This window comes from Salarias fasciatus, chromosome 3, assembly GCF_902148845.1.
Source record: "Salarias fasciatus chromosome 3, fSalaFa1.1, whole genome shotgun sequence".
Classification (NCBI taxonomy): Eukaryota; Metazoa; Chordata; class Actinopteri; order Blenniiformes; family Blenniidae; genus Salarias; species Salarias fasciatus.
The window spans coordinates 30,356,210-30,371,343 of record NC_043747.1 but is presented as its reverse complement, the minus strand read 5'-3'; the positions used below and the strand labels follow the sequence as shown (position 1 = coordinate 30,371,343).

Below are 15,134 nucleotides of genomic sequence, written 5' to 3'. Positions count from 1 at the left end.
GTAAAAGATCTTGAAATGATATTACATACCTGAATAGAGGACAAAAATGCCTACGTTTTAAAAGTTAAATGACTTGTCTACGTCAAAGTATGACAAAGTTTTAAGGGTTCAAAGTTGAAGGAGTTGAAAGGTCAGTTGAAGGGTTTTCCCATCCACTTCAATGTTAAAAATAATTTTAAAAAGTTGAAATATTTCAAAAAGTTGAAAAAAGTTGAAAAAGTTTAAAAAGGTTTAAGAAAGGGTTTAAAAAGTTGAATAGTTTAAAAGTTGAATGGTTAAAATCGGTTAAGATTTGAAGAAGTTATAAGGTTTCAAAGTTTGAAAAAATCTCCATCCGTTAACATGGGGCAAAAAGTTGCACAAAAGTTGAAATATTTTAAAAAGTTTAAAAGGTTTTAAAAAGCTAGAACATAGCACCCATGTCCTTAAAAAGCTGAACATTTTGATACTTGAATGGTTCAAATCGGACAAAAACTGTAAGAGGAGTAAAGCGTCAAAAAACAGGGGAAGAATACAGAATAATACTAGAAGAATTTGCAGTTCCTGAAGAAACTGCAAGTGTGAATGCTGAGCTGAAAATGCTAAACTGTAATGCAGAAAAAGCTCAATAAGAAAAGTTCAAAAACCCTGAAATAAAGTTGAAAAAGTTTGAAAAGGTTGAAAAAAATGTAAAAATTTCCAAAAAGGTGATAAAAGTTGAAAATGGTTGAAAAAGTTGAGAAAGTAAATAAAACAAAAGTTGCAATGTCTTTAAAAGGTTGAAACAAATTGCTAAAACCTGAAAAGTTTGAAAAAGCTGATCAATGGTTGAATCAGTGTAGAGAAATTGAAAAGAAATTTTAAAAAAAAGTTGAAGTATAAAAAAAAAACTATTGCAGAAAAACATGAAAAATACAAAGTTTAAAATATTTACTCAGTTGAACATGAAAAAGTAAAAAAAAATAATCTGCAAAATGGTTAAAGCCTGAAAAATGTATGTACATAAATATACATACATACATACACACACACACACAAGGATAAAATATTTACTCAGTTGAACATGAAAAAGTAAAAAAAAAATAATCTGCAAAATGGTTAAAGCCTGAAAAATGTATGTACATAAATATACATACATACATACACACACACACAAGGATAAAAACAACTGCACTATTTTGAAAAGGTGAAAGAAGCATCATAAAGTTGTGTCTTAAAACTTGGATGGGTGAATGGTAAAATGTTACTCGAAAAGTTAATATAAAACTGATTTGATGTAATGCCATGTTAAAACACAGTGAAAGGCAGAATCTTTTTGGATACATCTAAAAATAAGGCAGCAGTGTTCATGTAAGATAGACATTTTATTAACTGTTCATCAAGATCTAAACTTCAACACTGACAAAAGAAAATAGCATATATTTAGTGTTAACCAGCGCATAGTTTGACGTTTCAATGAATAAAACAAAATTATGTCCATTTGTCTTGTTTTAAGAGACAAAAAACAGAACTGAAACCCAACAGATCCACATGAGCAAGCATCAGCGACAGTGGAAAGGAAAAACTCCCTTGAACAGGAAGAAACCTTTGCAGAACCAGGCTCAGAGGTGGCGGCTTTCTGCTATTCCGGTTGGGCTTCAGGGACAAAGAAGAACATGCAGTAGAGGCTCGTCGTACCTCCCAGATCAATCAGGACAGCTTTCCTCTTCTGAGTCCTTCAAGAGTCAGACTGAGTTCTATATGTCCAGCAGCTCAGACCAGCTGTTTCCTCCAGATGAAGCTTGTTCTGTCCTTGGCTGGACGGCTGCTGCTCTCACAGCTCTTGTCCATGTTGTTCAGAGAGAACAGGAGACCCAACAGGACCCTGTTGTGCACTTCAGTTGTTCATGATGGAGGAAACAGGAATCAGTCCTCCTCTTCATCAGCGCTGCAGAGTCCCGTCACTTTGATGAGGAGAGACTTGCAGCAGCTCCACAGTGAGGGCGTCAGCATGGAGGCTCCTCTGAGGTGAAGGTGGAGGGCAGAGGGAAACACTCCATCCTGCTGACAGAAGGTGGATGTTAGTGGGAGAACAAGACACATTCAGAGGTTCCATCTTCAACAAGTCCATGAAATACCTCGAGACACAGTGCAGGCCCACGTCAGGACTGGAGTTCAAGTTTGTTCCTCTTGGTTCAGTCAGAATGTCTGCAGACAACAAGGCAGGACGGACAGAGGACAGATGAGTGAGGATTCATGAGACATGTGGGAACAATCTCACTGCATGTTTCAATATTGGTGAAGTACCTGCAGCTCCGCTGAGAGGACACATGGGGACTGACAGGAGGACGTCTAGTCTGGACGTCCAGCAGTGTCCTCAGAGCACCAGGGCGTCTTCTGCTCTCAGGGGAGAATGAAGGCCGGCAGGTGCCGTCCCATCTCAAACCCTGGAGAATGTCTGGTGGTACCAGGGACGTCCACGTCTCTCTCATGTCCAGCACTGATGACTGCTTGATGGCTGATGGACGTGCTGGGACTGAAGACACTGATGCTCTGCAGGACCTGACAGGTGAATCTGACAGGCACTCTTGGAGACGGCTCAGACAGGTGACTCAGAGGACCCCACAGTGGACAGTCTGGAGGTCGTCCAGCTCCAGTCCTCAAAGGGGACTGAAGAAGGATTCAAACTACTGGGCAGGTGTTAGTTACACCACAGAGCATGTGACTGAATGAAGCTCTGACCCAGAAGAGTGTTGTGGCCTGTGCATTCACCAACCCTGACCCAGACCCACCCACATGATGAATGCACAGGCCTACAGTCTTTTAGTCATTAGACATTAGATTTATCTATAATCAATTAGGAAGGGAGGGATATCAATGCAATTATCACTTTAACAAAGTCACGATAACAGGATTATTTTAGACATTTACAGATTAGATTTACATGTCAATTACACAAAAACATGATTACTTCAAAAGATTGTCAAGCATGTTACCTCATTTATGGCCTTTGAAAATACTTGAAATAGAAAATGTTATTTAAAGTGAGTTAATTCAATACAAAACAGCAACACAATTACTTCAAAAGACTTCCACACACCTTACCTGATTCAGAACCTTTAAAAATACTTGAAACAGAAAATGTTATTTGAAGTGAGTTAATTCAATACAAAACGACAACATGATTACTTCGAAAGACTTTCACACACCTTACCTAATCCAGAACCTTTTAAAATACTTGATTGAAACAAAAAAGTTAATTAAAGGGAGGCAGTTCAATAAAGAACAACAACATGATTACTTTAAAAGACTTTCACACACCTGATTTCAGAATGTTTTAACATACTTGATTGAAACAAAAAATGTTATTTATAGTGCATTAATTCAATAAAGAACAACAACATGATTACTCTAAAAGACTTTCACACACCTTACCTGATTTCAGCACATTTTAACATACTTGAAACAAAAAAAAGTTATTTAAAGTGCAATAATTCAATAAAGAACAACAAGTATACTTTAAAAGACTTTCACACACCTTACCTGATTCAGAACCTTTTAAAATACTTGATTGAAACAAACAAAAATGTTTATTCAAAGTGAGTTAATTCAATACAGAACAACAACATAATTACTTTGAAAGACTTTCACACACCTTACCTGATTTAGGACCTTTTAAAATACTTGATAGAAACAGAATGTTTTGCCTCACTCAGTCCTGTTTAGCAGACTGAATTACAGCTATAAAGTGACATTAGTTGAATTTGTTCCATCCAGACTTTTTCCAGTTAGTGATTCATCCTGTTTCACAAAATGTTGATTTCAGTGGTAACATGACATTAGAATTTGATACTTTCCTTGGTTATTTATTACTGCGTAGAGCTGGCCGTAAATCATGTTTGTTCTATCCAGACTTTGTACTTGGTGATTTAGTCCCGTTCAGCGGTCTTGCTCTGTTTCATGCGTTGCTGAAAGTCAGGACACAGTAAACAGGGTCATGATAGCTGTGATATGTTCTCAGGACACCAGACTGGACACAGTGGCCGGGCTGTGAAATGAAAATCAGGTCCAGCAGTGTGTTCTTCTCTGTGGTGGAAGCAGTAATGAGTTGAGCATAACCTCTGGTCTGAAACAGCTCTAGAATGGGCTTCTTGGCTGTGGATGAAAGGTTTTCATTAAAGTCTCCACAGACAATGATGGGCTGACAGTCGAGAATCTCCAGAGAGTCCAGAAGGCTGCTGAGATTAGCCAGGAAAGAAGTCATGTCATAGTTAGGAGGTCTGTACACTGCTGCGATGATAGCACTCACTGGAGCATCAAGCTTCAAGGCCACAAACTCAAGATCAGTGACATTCAGCAGATACTGCTTCTCTCGAGCTTGGATGTGGTTTCTCACATAGATGGCTACTCCTCCACCACCTCTGCTGGCAATCTGAGGGAAGTTGCTGTAGGACAGGTGTCTGTTACGTCTGAACAGGTTGTAGCCTGGTAACTGAAGACTGTCTGCAACAAAGGAGCCCTGCAAATGGGTTTCAGTGAGACACAAGATGTCAGCCAAACACATTTCATGGTGGCTCTTGATGTCATTGATGTGAGCCGGTAATCCCTCAGTGTTATGGTGGATGATGGTCAGGGTATCAGGTCTGCTCAGGGTTTCTCTCATCTGTAGAAGGGGCATCATCTCAGCTGGACTGGCTTGTCTCATGCTCTCCAGGGCTGCAGTGATCTGTTGACTGGCATAGAACTTACTCTCATCCATGTCTACAATGAAGAGTCCACCGAGGGAAGTGACTCTGCTCACAGCAACATAAGCCATCCCAGGTTCAAAGATGTTCTTCAGTGACACCACAGCAGACTGCATACTCATTCCCTGGACCTTGTGGATGGTACATGCAAAAGCCAGCTTGATGGGGAACTGTCTGCGCACCACACCTTTCTGCTTCAGGTTGTCTTCCTCTCTCTGAATATAAACCACATCATCATTTTGCTCTGAAGACACGTGACTGTCCATTCGGAGACCCAGCTTAGTAACATGATCATTTTCTGAGATGCAGCGCACCAGAGTGCCAAAACTTCCATTGACAAGACCACTTTGTACATCAATGTTTCTGGTCAGCATGACTCGAACGCCCTCAGCAACCTGTAGAGAGTCTGGTAGCTCATTTCGGCCTCCTTTGACTGGTGTTTGTTTCCGTGTCATTCTGCCAGACTGAGGATCTTTCTCGAAGTCATCTGCATCAATGGTGATTATGTTGTCAAACAGTTCAGCCAGCCTTGCAGAGTTGTGTGCATCCACCTGTTTGTTCGTAGCATAGATGTGCAGGACATCAGTTGGACAAAGAGCTGGTTCTGTTACAGTCTGATAAATCAAAGCTCTGTCAGCTTCAGACAACTCAGCAGACTTGTCTTTGACTCGGATCCTGTTCAGCATCTCTGCAAAAGCAACGTCATCTTTCTGCCGCATGATCTCAGTCAGAGTGATCATCTGGAAGTGCTCGTGCCACAAGTCGATTTCAGAGGGGTCAAACACACACAGAGGAGTGGAATGCCTCACTGGAGGAAGTTGATAAAAATCTCCAACAGCAATGACAGAAACTCCTCCAAAAGGTCTCTGACTGCCTTTGATCTGCTTTAGTCGAGCATCAACGTAGACAAACAACGGCCTGGAAACCATGGACACCTCGTCAATGATCAGGATTTCAGCGTTGAGGAGCTCTGCTCTGACTTCATCCAGCTTGTTACCAAGACCTTGGATTGGAGGTTTGAGACTTCTGGGAAGCTTCAGCAGTGAATGGAGAGTTGAACCTGAAATGTTAAACGCTGCTGTTCCAGTGAAAGCCGTCAGCAGGACAGTAGGCTTACTGATGTCAACCTCGTCACAATGTCGTGGAACATTCCTCAGGATCTTCGATGCTTCAGAGTGAATACATTTGATGAGATGGGATTTTCCAGTACCCGCCCCTCCATTTATGTAGTAGAAAAACTGCTCTGGACAAAGGCCACAGACTCTGCGAATGCACCATTCTCTCACAGTGTAAAAGAAACCAGCCTGCTTTAGGTTGAGACTCTGATACATGTGTCTTAACACAGCTGGATCGATCACAGGAGGCTCTCTGGTCACTCTGGCTTCACTGACTGCATCAGCTTGACGGCTGTACTCAGGGACATTTTCCTGCTCAGGATCATCAGGATGTGGTTGTTCTGCATCATCATCGTAGTCCACTCTCACAACTTCAGACTGAGGAGCAAGGTTACACCACTCATCCATCACACCTTGATTCTCTTGAAACTCTTCAACAGCTTTCTCAATCTCTTCACTGTTTTTCTCATATTTTTCTCTGTTCTGTTTGACGATCACTTCCACCGACCGGCCGTGGTTCCAGCCTGGCAGCTGCACCCAGCCGGCTCTGTAAAAGCTCTGGTAGGTTGGAAAGCCTGGTCTCTTTAGATCCTCATCTGATCTGTGTGGAAGGTACAGCTTCAGTAATCTGCCATGGAAGTTCTCAGAATCTCTTTCCTCTGAGCAGCGGTAATATCTGATCACAGCTGGCTTATCGTTCTTTCTCCTCTGTACAAAGCCCATGTCATTCAGCAGTGGAAACACATCAGCTCCTTTGTTCTCACGGACAAACCTGCAGGTGGCAGCAAAATCAGCCATGCACATTTCCTCAAACTCTGGTGTTTCTGGTCTGTTCTTATACTTATCCGCCAAAGATGTCATCCAGATGTTTGTAGATTCATCAGTGGTGTTCTCAAGGAAAGACAGAGGGCGGCTCATTCTCAGAGGGTTCTCATCTGTTGGTATGAAAACTACAGCTCGGGAACACTTCTTCATCTTCAGTCCACATGCTCTGGCAACACATTCTTGTGCACTGATTTCTCGTTTCTTGGAGTAGGCCTGCATGACTGCTTTCATCTCCTCACTGTCATTCACGTTGCTGGTGTTGGAGTTATTGATCACTGTTTCAGGTACTCTGAGAGTCCAGCTTCCTTCTTGGTGATGTACTTGGTCAGATAATGAATACAGCCATAAGCATTCAGGATGTAGGACACGTCAATGTTAGCATCCCAGGCTGTGAGCAGGTGTGGATTGTAGGCATTGATCCAGCAATCCTTTGGATCTCGCTTCAGCAGGACAGCACTGGATTTGTTCAGTTCATTCAGGTAAAACTCATATTCAGCCACGGTTAAATCACACTGAGCCAGAAGCTGATCTAAACTCATGGAAGCTGCTTCAGGTTCATTCAGGAGTCTGTTCAGAGGTCTCAGCTTAGTCTTTGCAGTTGCAGTATGTTTACCACCATCAGGTCTCGTGATCATTACGTTTCTGCAGGGAGGTTTGGGAAACCCGAAACGGCACCCAGAGCCAACACTTTTGAAACATGTCTTGGTGTGTGTACGACTGTGTTTCTGGACTTCACTGACTTCCTTGTACAGGTCGGGTTGAGTGTGAGGGTCAGGGAGCTGAGCTGTGATGTATCTGGACACAAAATCACACACAGTCTGATCATCATCCTTTTCAAACACAGGGGCACCTTCAACCCAGAGCAGACAGTGAATGTGAGGACTTCCTCTGTGCTGAAACTCCACTCGATAGAAGAAGTCCACAACTTTACCCAGTGGCTGAGCAGGCGAAAGCAGCAAATCTCTGAATAAGGCCTCCACTCGCTTATCAAACATGCGCATTGCTGTCACAGGATTACTTCTCAGGATGTCACATTTTTCTGACCAGTCAAGCTCTTCAAAATTCACATCCTCACCTTGTTGTCTCTTGATTGCTTCAATCACTTCAGGCCATCGCATCTCAGCAGCTGAAAACGTGCAAAAGAAGGTGGGAGTGCCCAGCTGTCTTATCATGGCGAACAGTTCACTGGTTTTCTGGTGCCAGTAGGCCGGAGTACCACGTAATGCTCTCATGAAGCGAAAAGCCTCGCGGTTTCTCACTAGTTTCTCTACTTCACGTCTGTCTTGCAGCATCCCTGAGGTTATTTTTCGTCCATCTCTGGTCATGGGTTTGCCTTTTCTCAACTGGATGGTCATGCTGTTGGTAGCCAGGTGAACCTCAATCACAAACTGTGCAAAGAACAAATAATTAGAGTCTCTGGCAAATCTGTCATCAATGGAGAAAAGTCTGGATTTGAAGTAACTGCTGGGTGATAGTTTGACACGTCTGCTCTCATCCAGGGTGTTTTGACCTGTAGGAAACTGTACAGGGAAAGCCATGGCCTCAAGTTTAGGGGTCTTAAAAAAGCCGACTGGACTGTTTCTCTCAGCTGGAGCAACACAGTAGATTCCTTCACTGAAAGACATGATTTCCTCTGCTACATTAGGAGGTTGAAGACAGGATTCCAGAGCAAAGCCACCATTGGGCATGTCACCTTCCTGCTGTTCTTCAGGTCTGTTCTCTGGTTCTTCACCATCACATGACAGAACATCTAAACCATCCTCAGCCTCATTTTCACACAGAGCATCTTTCTCAAACCTGTCAATCTCCATCAAGTCTGCTTCATCAAACTCCTCCTCCATCCCTTCATCATCATCATCATCATCATCATCAGGCAGGGTGGGGTCACACAGCTCAGCTTCATCTCTGATAGTGATTTCAGAATACTGTGGGTGAATCTGTTTGAGTTTATGCAGGGCCTGCATCAGTTTAGACCAGGTGACAGTCTGGAAGAGCTGATGTCCTCGGTAACACAGGCGTCTCTTCAGTTTCACTCTCATGACCTGGGATTCACTTCTCAGTCTGGGCAAAGCTTCAACTGTTTCCTGGATCTCAGATGGGACACATACCACATTTCCACGGATTGCACTCTGTCTGCCTTTAGGAAGAGGAATGATCTTAGCAAAAGGGATGCACTTGCTGATCAGATGTCTCTCTAAAATGTTCAAGTCTGACAGCTCTGATGGGATGTCAACAAGCTCCAGGTTATTGTGTATAGCCAGGGAGGGCATGGCTCCACGTCTCAGGTGATCATGGCAGGTATGACAGATCCACTCTTTCTTCCTTTCATCAGGAACCTTGCACTGTTTTTCACTTCTGCAGCTCTCATTACAGTGATGAACAAACTTTCCAGTGAGACAAGCTGCCACCAAGTTGGGATTTTTCAAATACTTTGTTCTGGTACAAACTTTAACTTGATTAGGAAATGAAGCTTTATGACACACAGTACATACCAATGTTGGTCCAGCCTTGATCTGAGACCTGAAAATGGATATGGCCTGTCCAATCAAACTGTTGTCTTGTTGCTGTGGTTGTCGGTGAATCTGACGATATTTACGTCTGATAATTAAGGCACATCTCATATTATGCATTGTTCTAAATGCCAAATTGTTTTGATGCCGCTCTTGCATGATCTTTCTCATTAGCAGCCTGTGTTTCCTTCTGAATGTTTGGTCCTGGAAATAACGTTGCCTCACACAACATTTTTGCCGTTGTCTGAAGACCTCAGAGTTTCTATATTGTGATGTGATGTATTGTTTTTTCTTCTGCTGGATTAAAGGATCCTGTCTATAGAGTTCTCTAAAGTACTGCCTTTTCTTCTGTCGGACTACATCACTGTTTCTGTATAAATTTCTCATCAAATCTCTGTGTTTTTGTCTGACAGCAGCACTGTTTCTGTAGGACTTTTTAACTTGATTTCTCTTTCTCTCTTTCACTGTTTCAGTTGCATAATTTCTTCTGGAATAACACTTTTTACTTTCTCTGTATGTTGGATTTGAAGCATACTTCTCTCTTCGTTTCCTGTTTTGATCTGATCTGAGGGAATTCTTTCCTGAAGCCAACCTTCTCTGAATCTTTCTTCTTTCATGCTTGTTTCGTTTCAGCAGTTTATCAGAGGTTTCTTTCACTACAGCTCGTCTTTCATTCTCTGGTTGCACTGAAGGGACATCAACTTGTTCATTCAGGGACACCGACACTTGACTTGAACTGTTTTCCAAACAAACCTCAGATGCAGTTGTGTTCAGACTGTGTGAGTTTGATTCATCAACAACAGGTGTCTGTGCAGAGTGTGAAGCAGCAGGTTGTGGACTTACAGGTCTGATGCTGACAAACGTCAGAGGTTTGAACTCATACTGGGTCGTGGATGAGGCACCATGCTCTCTGTAGCAGCGTAGGAGTCGATTCACCATGTCCTGGAGATGTTTGAACGTCACCATCACAGCTGTTCCAGGTTCTTTGTATGAACCATCATCTTTTCTGGAGTGAGGATCAAAGAAGCCATATCTGCCACTGGGAGTCCTGAACACTGCAATACACAAGCTTGACATGATCAACAGAGCATACTGCACATCGTCAGTCAAACAGTTCAGTCTGGAAGACAGGGAAAGGTAGGTATCCATACATCCAGATGGTGGGTTTCCAAGGGTGCCAAAGACAGGAAGTATTGAGAGATCAGCTGTGAGAGTCGAGCTGCGAGAAGGAACGAGGTTAGGGAGTTCATCAGTCGCCAAATATCCAGTACCATCCGTGGGGTGTATCTCAATAGCCTGTTGATATAAAACATTCCCTTTATCCAGAACCAGGTCCAGGTCTGCTTTTGAGATCATCTCGTTCTCATGGAGGAAAGCCAGAAATGTCAGAGAGTTACATGTACACTGTTTGTTTCCATTGTCACCATACCTGGCAGAGCTCTGGCTGCGGGAAGCACACAGTCGAATCTCAGAGGGCAGTTCTGTTATTATCACATTACCTTCATCACATGGGGTCATCATCACCTCACTGCTCACATCTTTGACTTCATCAGGAACCAGTACCACAGCTGCCATGTTCTCACAGAGATTAGAAGAACGCTCTGCTGACTCAGGAGTTGGATCGTGGGATTCAGTCTGCTGCTGGAACCGACGTTTCTGAGCTTGAGATCTCTTGTTGGTGCGAGGCATTGTGACAACAAAACTGGAAAATATAAAGAAGGCAGACAAGTGTAGATCAACACAGAATGTATTATGTCAACACAAGTAGTTTGATATGAGTTTTTTTTTGTTTGTTTTTGAAGTAGAAGGGTTTTTTGTTGGGGGGGACACTCAAAATTCGGGTCGAGTCCCAAGTTCAGAAGGGCCCCAATAAATTGAGATGACGGCGGTATGTTTCCCCAATAAATTGAGTTGCCGCCAGCACAGCTTGACAGAAAAAATTAATATGCCAAGACAAAAGTGACAAAAATAAAACAAAAAACCAGGCAGAGTGGGACAGAGGAGAGGGACAGAGGAGATGGACAGCTAGACAGAGGTCCAGACAGAGGAGGAGAATGACAGGACAGATAGAATTGGTTCAGACAGAGCAGGAGAATGACAGGAAAGACAGAGATTGTTTTTTAGACAGAGTGGGATAGATTAGAGGGACAGGGGGAGATGGACAGCAAGACAGAAATTTAGAAGGGAAGAGATCTTCAATGAAGATGGGTGGAGTTGATCCGGGTACCTGCAGGACAGAAACAAAATGAGTGACTGTTTAAGGAAACAGCAGAACCAGCAGACAAAATAATCAGAACAATCTGTCACTGAAGGTAAAACTGAAAACAACCCAGAATTCATGGTTTCACCGATAATTCTTTGACATGTTCCAAGATTTAAAATGTGATTTTTAGAATTGAGGGATGATTTAATTCAGCTGAGGACATGTAAGTTTCAGTAGAGTCTTCTCTAGGGATGTACTTGCTCTGATACTGGCCTATTTGCTGTATTCGTTAAATACTGGCTCAGGATCGGAAACCGATACCTACAACACGTCAACCAGTGAGTTCTCAGTTCCAGTGAACCAGTTGCTGCTGTACAACACTTCTGTGTGTGATCAGGTGAGCAGTATCAAGAGCTGGAGCCAGAGGACGTGGTGTTTGTTTGAAGAATTAAATAATGCTGGAAGGTTTGCTAATGCGCCAGTCTGTGCTTGGCCTGCTGGCTGCATGTCGGGGTTTGTTATGTTTTTTTTCCGTCTACCTGCTGCTGCTCAGCCAGTGTCGTGGCTCTCTGAATTTTTTTAAGCCATCTTTCAGGCCAGCAGCACGAGGACAAAAATGTGATTGGTTTGTTTTGATTAACACCCCAACAGTCCTGTCAGTCGCACAGTGTGTGTGTGTATGAGGGAGTATGCTGCATGTGTGTCTGTGTGGTACCTGCGTGTGGCTCCTGTGAGTGTGTGTGCACGTTTGTATGCTGTATATATATATGTATATGTTGTGGATAGGAGGGATGGATTGATTTTGTAATGTTTTTCTTCTCTTGAAATGCTGTTGCTTTTATCATATTAAAGGTGCTTCATCAGTAAAGATTGATTGAACATATCGCTCTAGTCTCTGTTAGGCTGGGAATCTTAAAACAGAGTGAGAAACTCTTAGTTGTTTCACCTTTCTTTCACCAAACGTGTTTCAAGATTCAGTAACAAGACAAGTTGCTTGAAATAAGAATCATACAAAAAGAATTCATTCAAAATGCAACAACTGACTTCAAACATGACCAACAACATAACAGAGAAATCAGACAACTTTCCTCACAACTCATCATATGATCACACATGTTCAGTGTTGACAACAGAATTGAAATATTGAGGAGGTTCTGGAAGGATCACATCCTCTATTTCTGATTTATGGTTTCTGTTTCCAGAAACATCCAGACTTATTAAAAGCCCACAGAGTAATCCAAAACAAAGGTTCTTTTCCAAAGACCAGAGAGGTATTTTATTATTTACCTGACGGTTTCGGCAGCTGTCAGCTGTCTTCTTCAGAGTGTCACGTGAAGTTGTTGTGACGTATCTTGTCAGCTGATTTATACAGGTTTTGGCGCTATTCTCCCACTAGTGGAAGTGGGAGAACAGCGCCATCTGCAGTCCGACTTCTTGAGTACAGCATCCCAGGTGTGTGAAAGCAAAAAGGCCCCCTCATCCCGGTTCACTGTCTCGGGGGCCTTTTTGCTTTCACACACCTGGGATGCTGTACTCAAGAAGTCGGACTGCAGATGGCGCTGTTCTCCCACTTCCACTAGTGGGAGAACAGCGCCAAAACCTGTATAAATCAGCTGACAAGATACGTCACAACAACATCACGTGACACTCTAAAGAAGACAGCTGACAGCTGCCGAAACCGTCAGGTAAATAATAAAATACCTCTCTGGTCTTTGGAAAATAACCTTTGTTTTGGATTATAACTTGGAAGACCAATTAACCTTTTTGGACTAGCCCACAGAGTAGCTTTATGAATCAAACATTTAGTAAAAACCTTCCTTTACTGTTTAAACAAACTTTTCTATGAAGTAATCATCACTAAAATCTTGGAAGAAGCTTCAGTAATAATGAAAATAGAGAGATTACTGCTTAAAAAATAGATTTCACACACACTGGATCTCAGCCAAAAGGCTGAGCAGTGATTTTAAAAAAGACTTAACTTGTGAAGAAACAAATAATTCCTCCAATTCTTTGTTCAATGAAAAATAGAGGTACAGTTTATGTTTTTATATTTTTTTAAACAAAATACGAGGTCACTCAATCCTGTTTCAACTGTTTCAACTTAAGAATTAAAATTTTTTTAAAAGAACAGAGAAAATCAATTGTAGTTTAGTTTTTTTTTTCTTAATTTAAAAATAAGCTGTATTTAAAAAGTATTTCAACTCTTTTGAATACTTCTGACAAATGTCTACATTTAAAAATCTTATTTCAGCATTTATTCTCCAATAAAATATATTTCCTGCACAGACATATGTTGATTAGTTTTAAGTGACTTCTTTCACATATTTAGTATTTGTATCTCATATTTGGGCTTTTTTTTGTTGCAGTACAGAAAGAGGATGAAATGTGCTCAGTGGTTCAATAGAAGACAATTCTTTCTTGATCCCAGAGAGAAACTGTTTGTCTTCCTGGTCCACACCAGTGTTCTCTGGCCCTGTTCCTGCAGCCTCTATCCAGCAGCTTCCAGCTCAGTCTCTGCTTCAACACACCTGAGTCTAACGACTGTGTCCTCAGCAGCTCCCAGCAGAGCCACTAACAGCCTGTTACTGCAGCAGGTGTGTTGAAGCAGGCTGGACTCACTGAGCCACACAGAGCAGAGACTAAAAATATGCTTCTATCTGAATAAATAATAACTTAAGCAATATTAAACAGTCATGTGTGAAGTTTGACACTCACCAGTCCAGCAGTAGAGGAAGGCAGTTCTCTGTGTGAAGAGAGACATGAATTAAACCTCTGGTCAGCAGGAAACAGATGAAGAAAACTGCTGAGTCATGCTACATGCTACTAAAAACCTTACTGTTAACAGCTAATGCCAGCAACAGCAGTTGGTGAGAAAACCTCACAATGAAGCTAAGCTTTAGAGACAGCGATGAACACTTTAACACACCTGAAACATGAATTAACACCACCAAGCTGGCTTCATGTTAGCCACTTAGCTTCTGCTAGCAGCGCCTGTTAGCTAGAACGTTAGCCGTCATTAACATCTTCAAACTACTTGTAGAGACAACGTAACTCTCATTCATTCGACCCAAGAAAGAGCCCAGAGACCGGAGAGGCTCTCTGAAGTCAGTGGAAGAGAGCCACACGGTGTTTATGAAGTTTAAACCGAGTTTTGACCGAGTTTTTCAGAGGAGCTGCTACTCACCTCTCAGCTGCAGCAGCGGAGTGACAGGCTGACGGAGCGCGGTGCATTCAGGGACGCTCCGGACAACAGAGCGTCAGCCGAGAAGTTCAACTTCTGAGTTTTTTTCAATCAAATAAAGTTTTTCTGGTCCAATAAAACACCGTGAAGATACAGAAGATGGATACACCTTATTAAAAATACAAAAAAAAAAAAAAAAAGAAAACATGCTCAGCTTGCATCTATAAATATTGTTTTTATTGTTGACTGAAAAAAATCGATGAATGTATGCTGTGAATTACTTTTTCTTTCACACAAAGCAAATAAGGAACACACACACACACACACACCACAGAGACAGACTCAGAGAGAGCAAGAGCGAGAGTGAGAGAGAGAGAGAGAGAGAGAGAGAGAGAGAGAGAGAGAGAGAGAGAGAGAGAGAGAGAGAGAGAGAGAGAGAGAGAGATTGTACTTATTTGATATTTCTACACATTAGTGCTGGGTGTTTTTCCATTCTCTGGGTTCTTTCTGTAAAATTAACAGGTGTTTCATTCATCACTTTTAGTTTAAAGGGAGCACAGTCACTTTTCTTGTAGTGTCTGTTGGAGGAGTCATGGC

General features: G+C 42.1%; 2 protein-coding genes across 2 annotated transcripts; both read right to left on the bottom strand.

Moving 5' to 3' along the window:
- Positions 1-1,174: 1,174 nt before the first annotated feature.
- LOC115386000 (uncharacterized) lies at positions 1,175-6,918 on the bottom strand. Its single transcript, XM_030088127.1, has 3 exons — positions 2,266-6,918; positions 2,097-2,166; positions 1,175-2,019 (listed from the first exon to the last, which is right to left on the bottom strand). Exon 1 carries the CDS (start codon positions 6,872-6,874, stop codon positions 3,917-3,919), a length of 2,958 nt encoding a protein of 985 aa, XP_029943987.1. The 5' UTR covers positions 6,875-6,918; the 3' UTR covers positions 1,175-2,019; positions 2,097-2,166; positions 2,266-3,916.
- A 2,891-nt stretch (positions 6,919-9,809) lies between these two features.
- On the bottom strand, positions 9,810-11,338 carry LOC115382938 (uncharacterized). Its single transcript, XM_030084916.1, has 4 exons — positions 10,678-11,338; positions 10,583-10,597; positions 9,997-10,515; positions 9,810-9,839 (listed from the first exon to the last, which is right to left on the bottom strand). Exons 1-4 carry the CDS (start codon positions 10,840-10,842, stop codon positions 9,810-9,812), a joined length of 729 nt encoding a protein of 242 aa, XP_029940776.1. The 5' UTR covers positions 10,843-11,338.
- Between the last annotated feature and the right edge of the window lie 3,796 nt (positions 11,339-15,134).

Bases quoted from the DNA above. Each gene is read 5' to 3' on its own strand.
- LOC115382938 (XM_030084916.1), bottom strand. From the start codon at position 10,842: ATGCCTCGCACCAACAAGAGATCTCAAGCTCAGAAACGTCGGTTCCAG. The intron at 9,840-9,996 runs GTAAGTCCACAA...ATGTCCCTTCAG, and splicing joins CGTTTGTCAGCATCAGACCT to TGCAACCAGAGAATGAAAGA.
- LOC115386000 (XM_030088127.1), bottom strand. From the start codon at position 6,874: ATGAAAGCAGTCATGCAGGCCTACTCCAAGAAACGAGAAATCAGTGCA.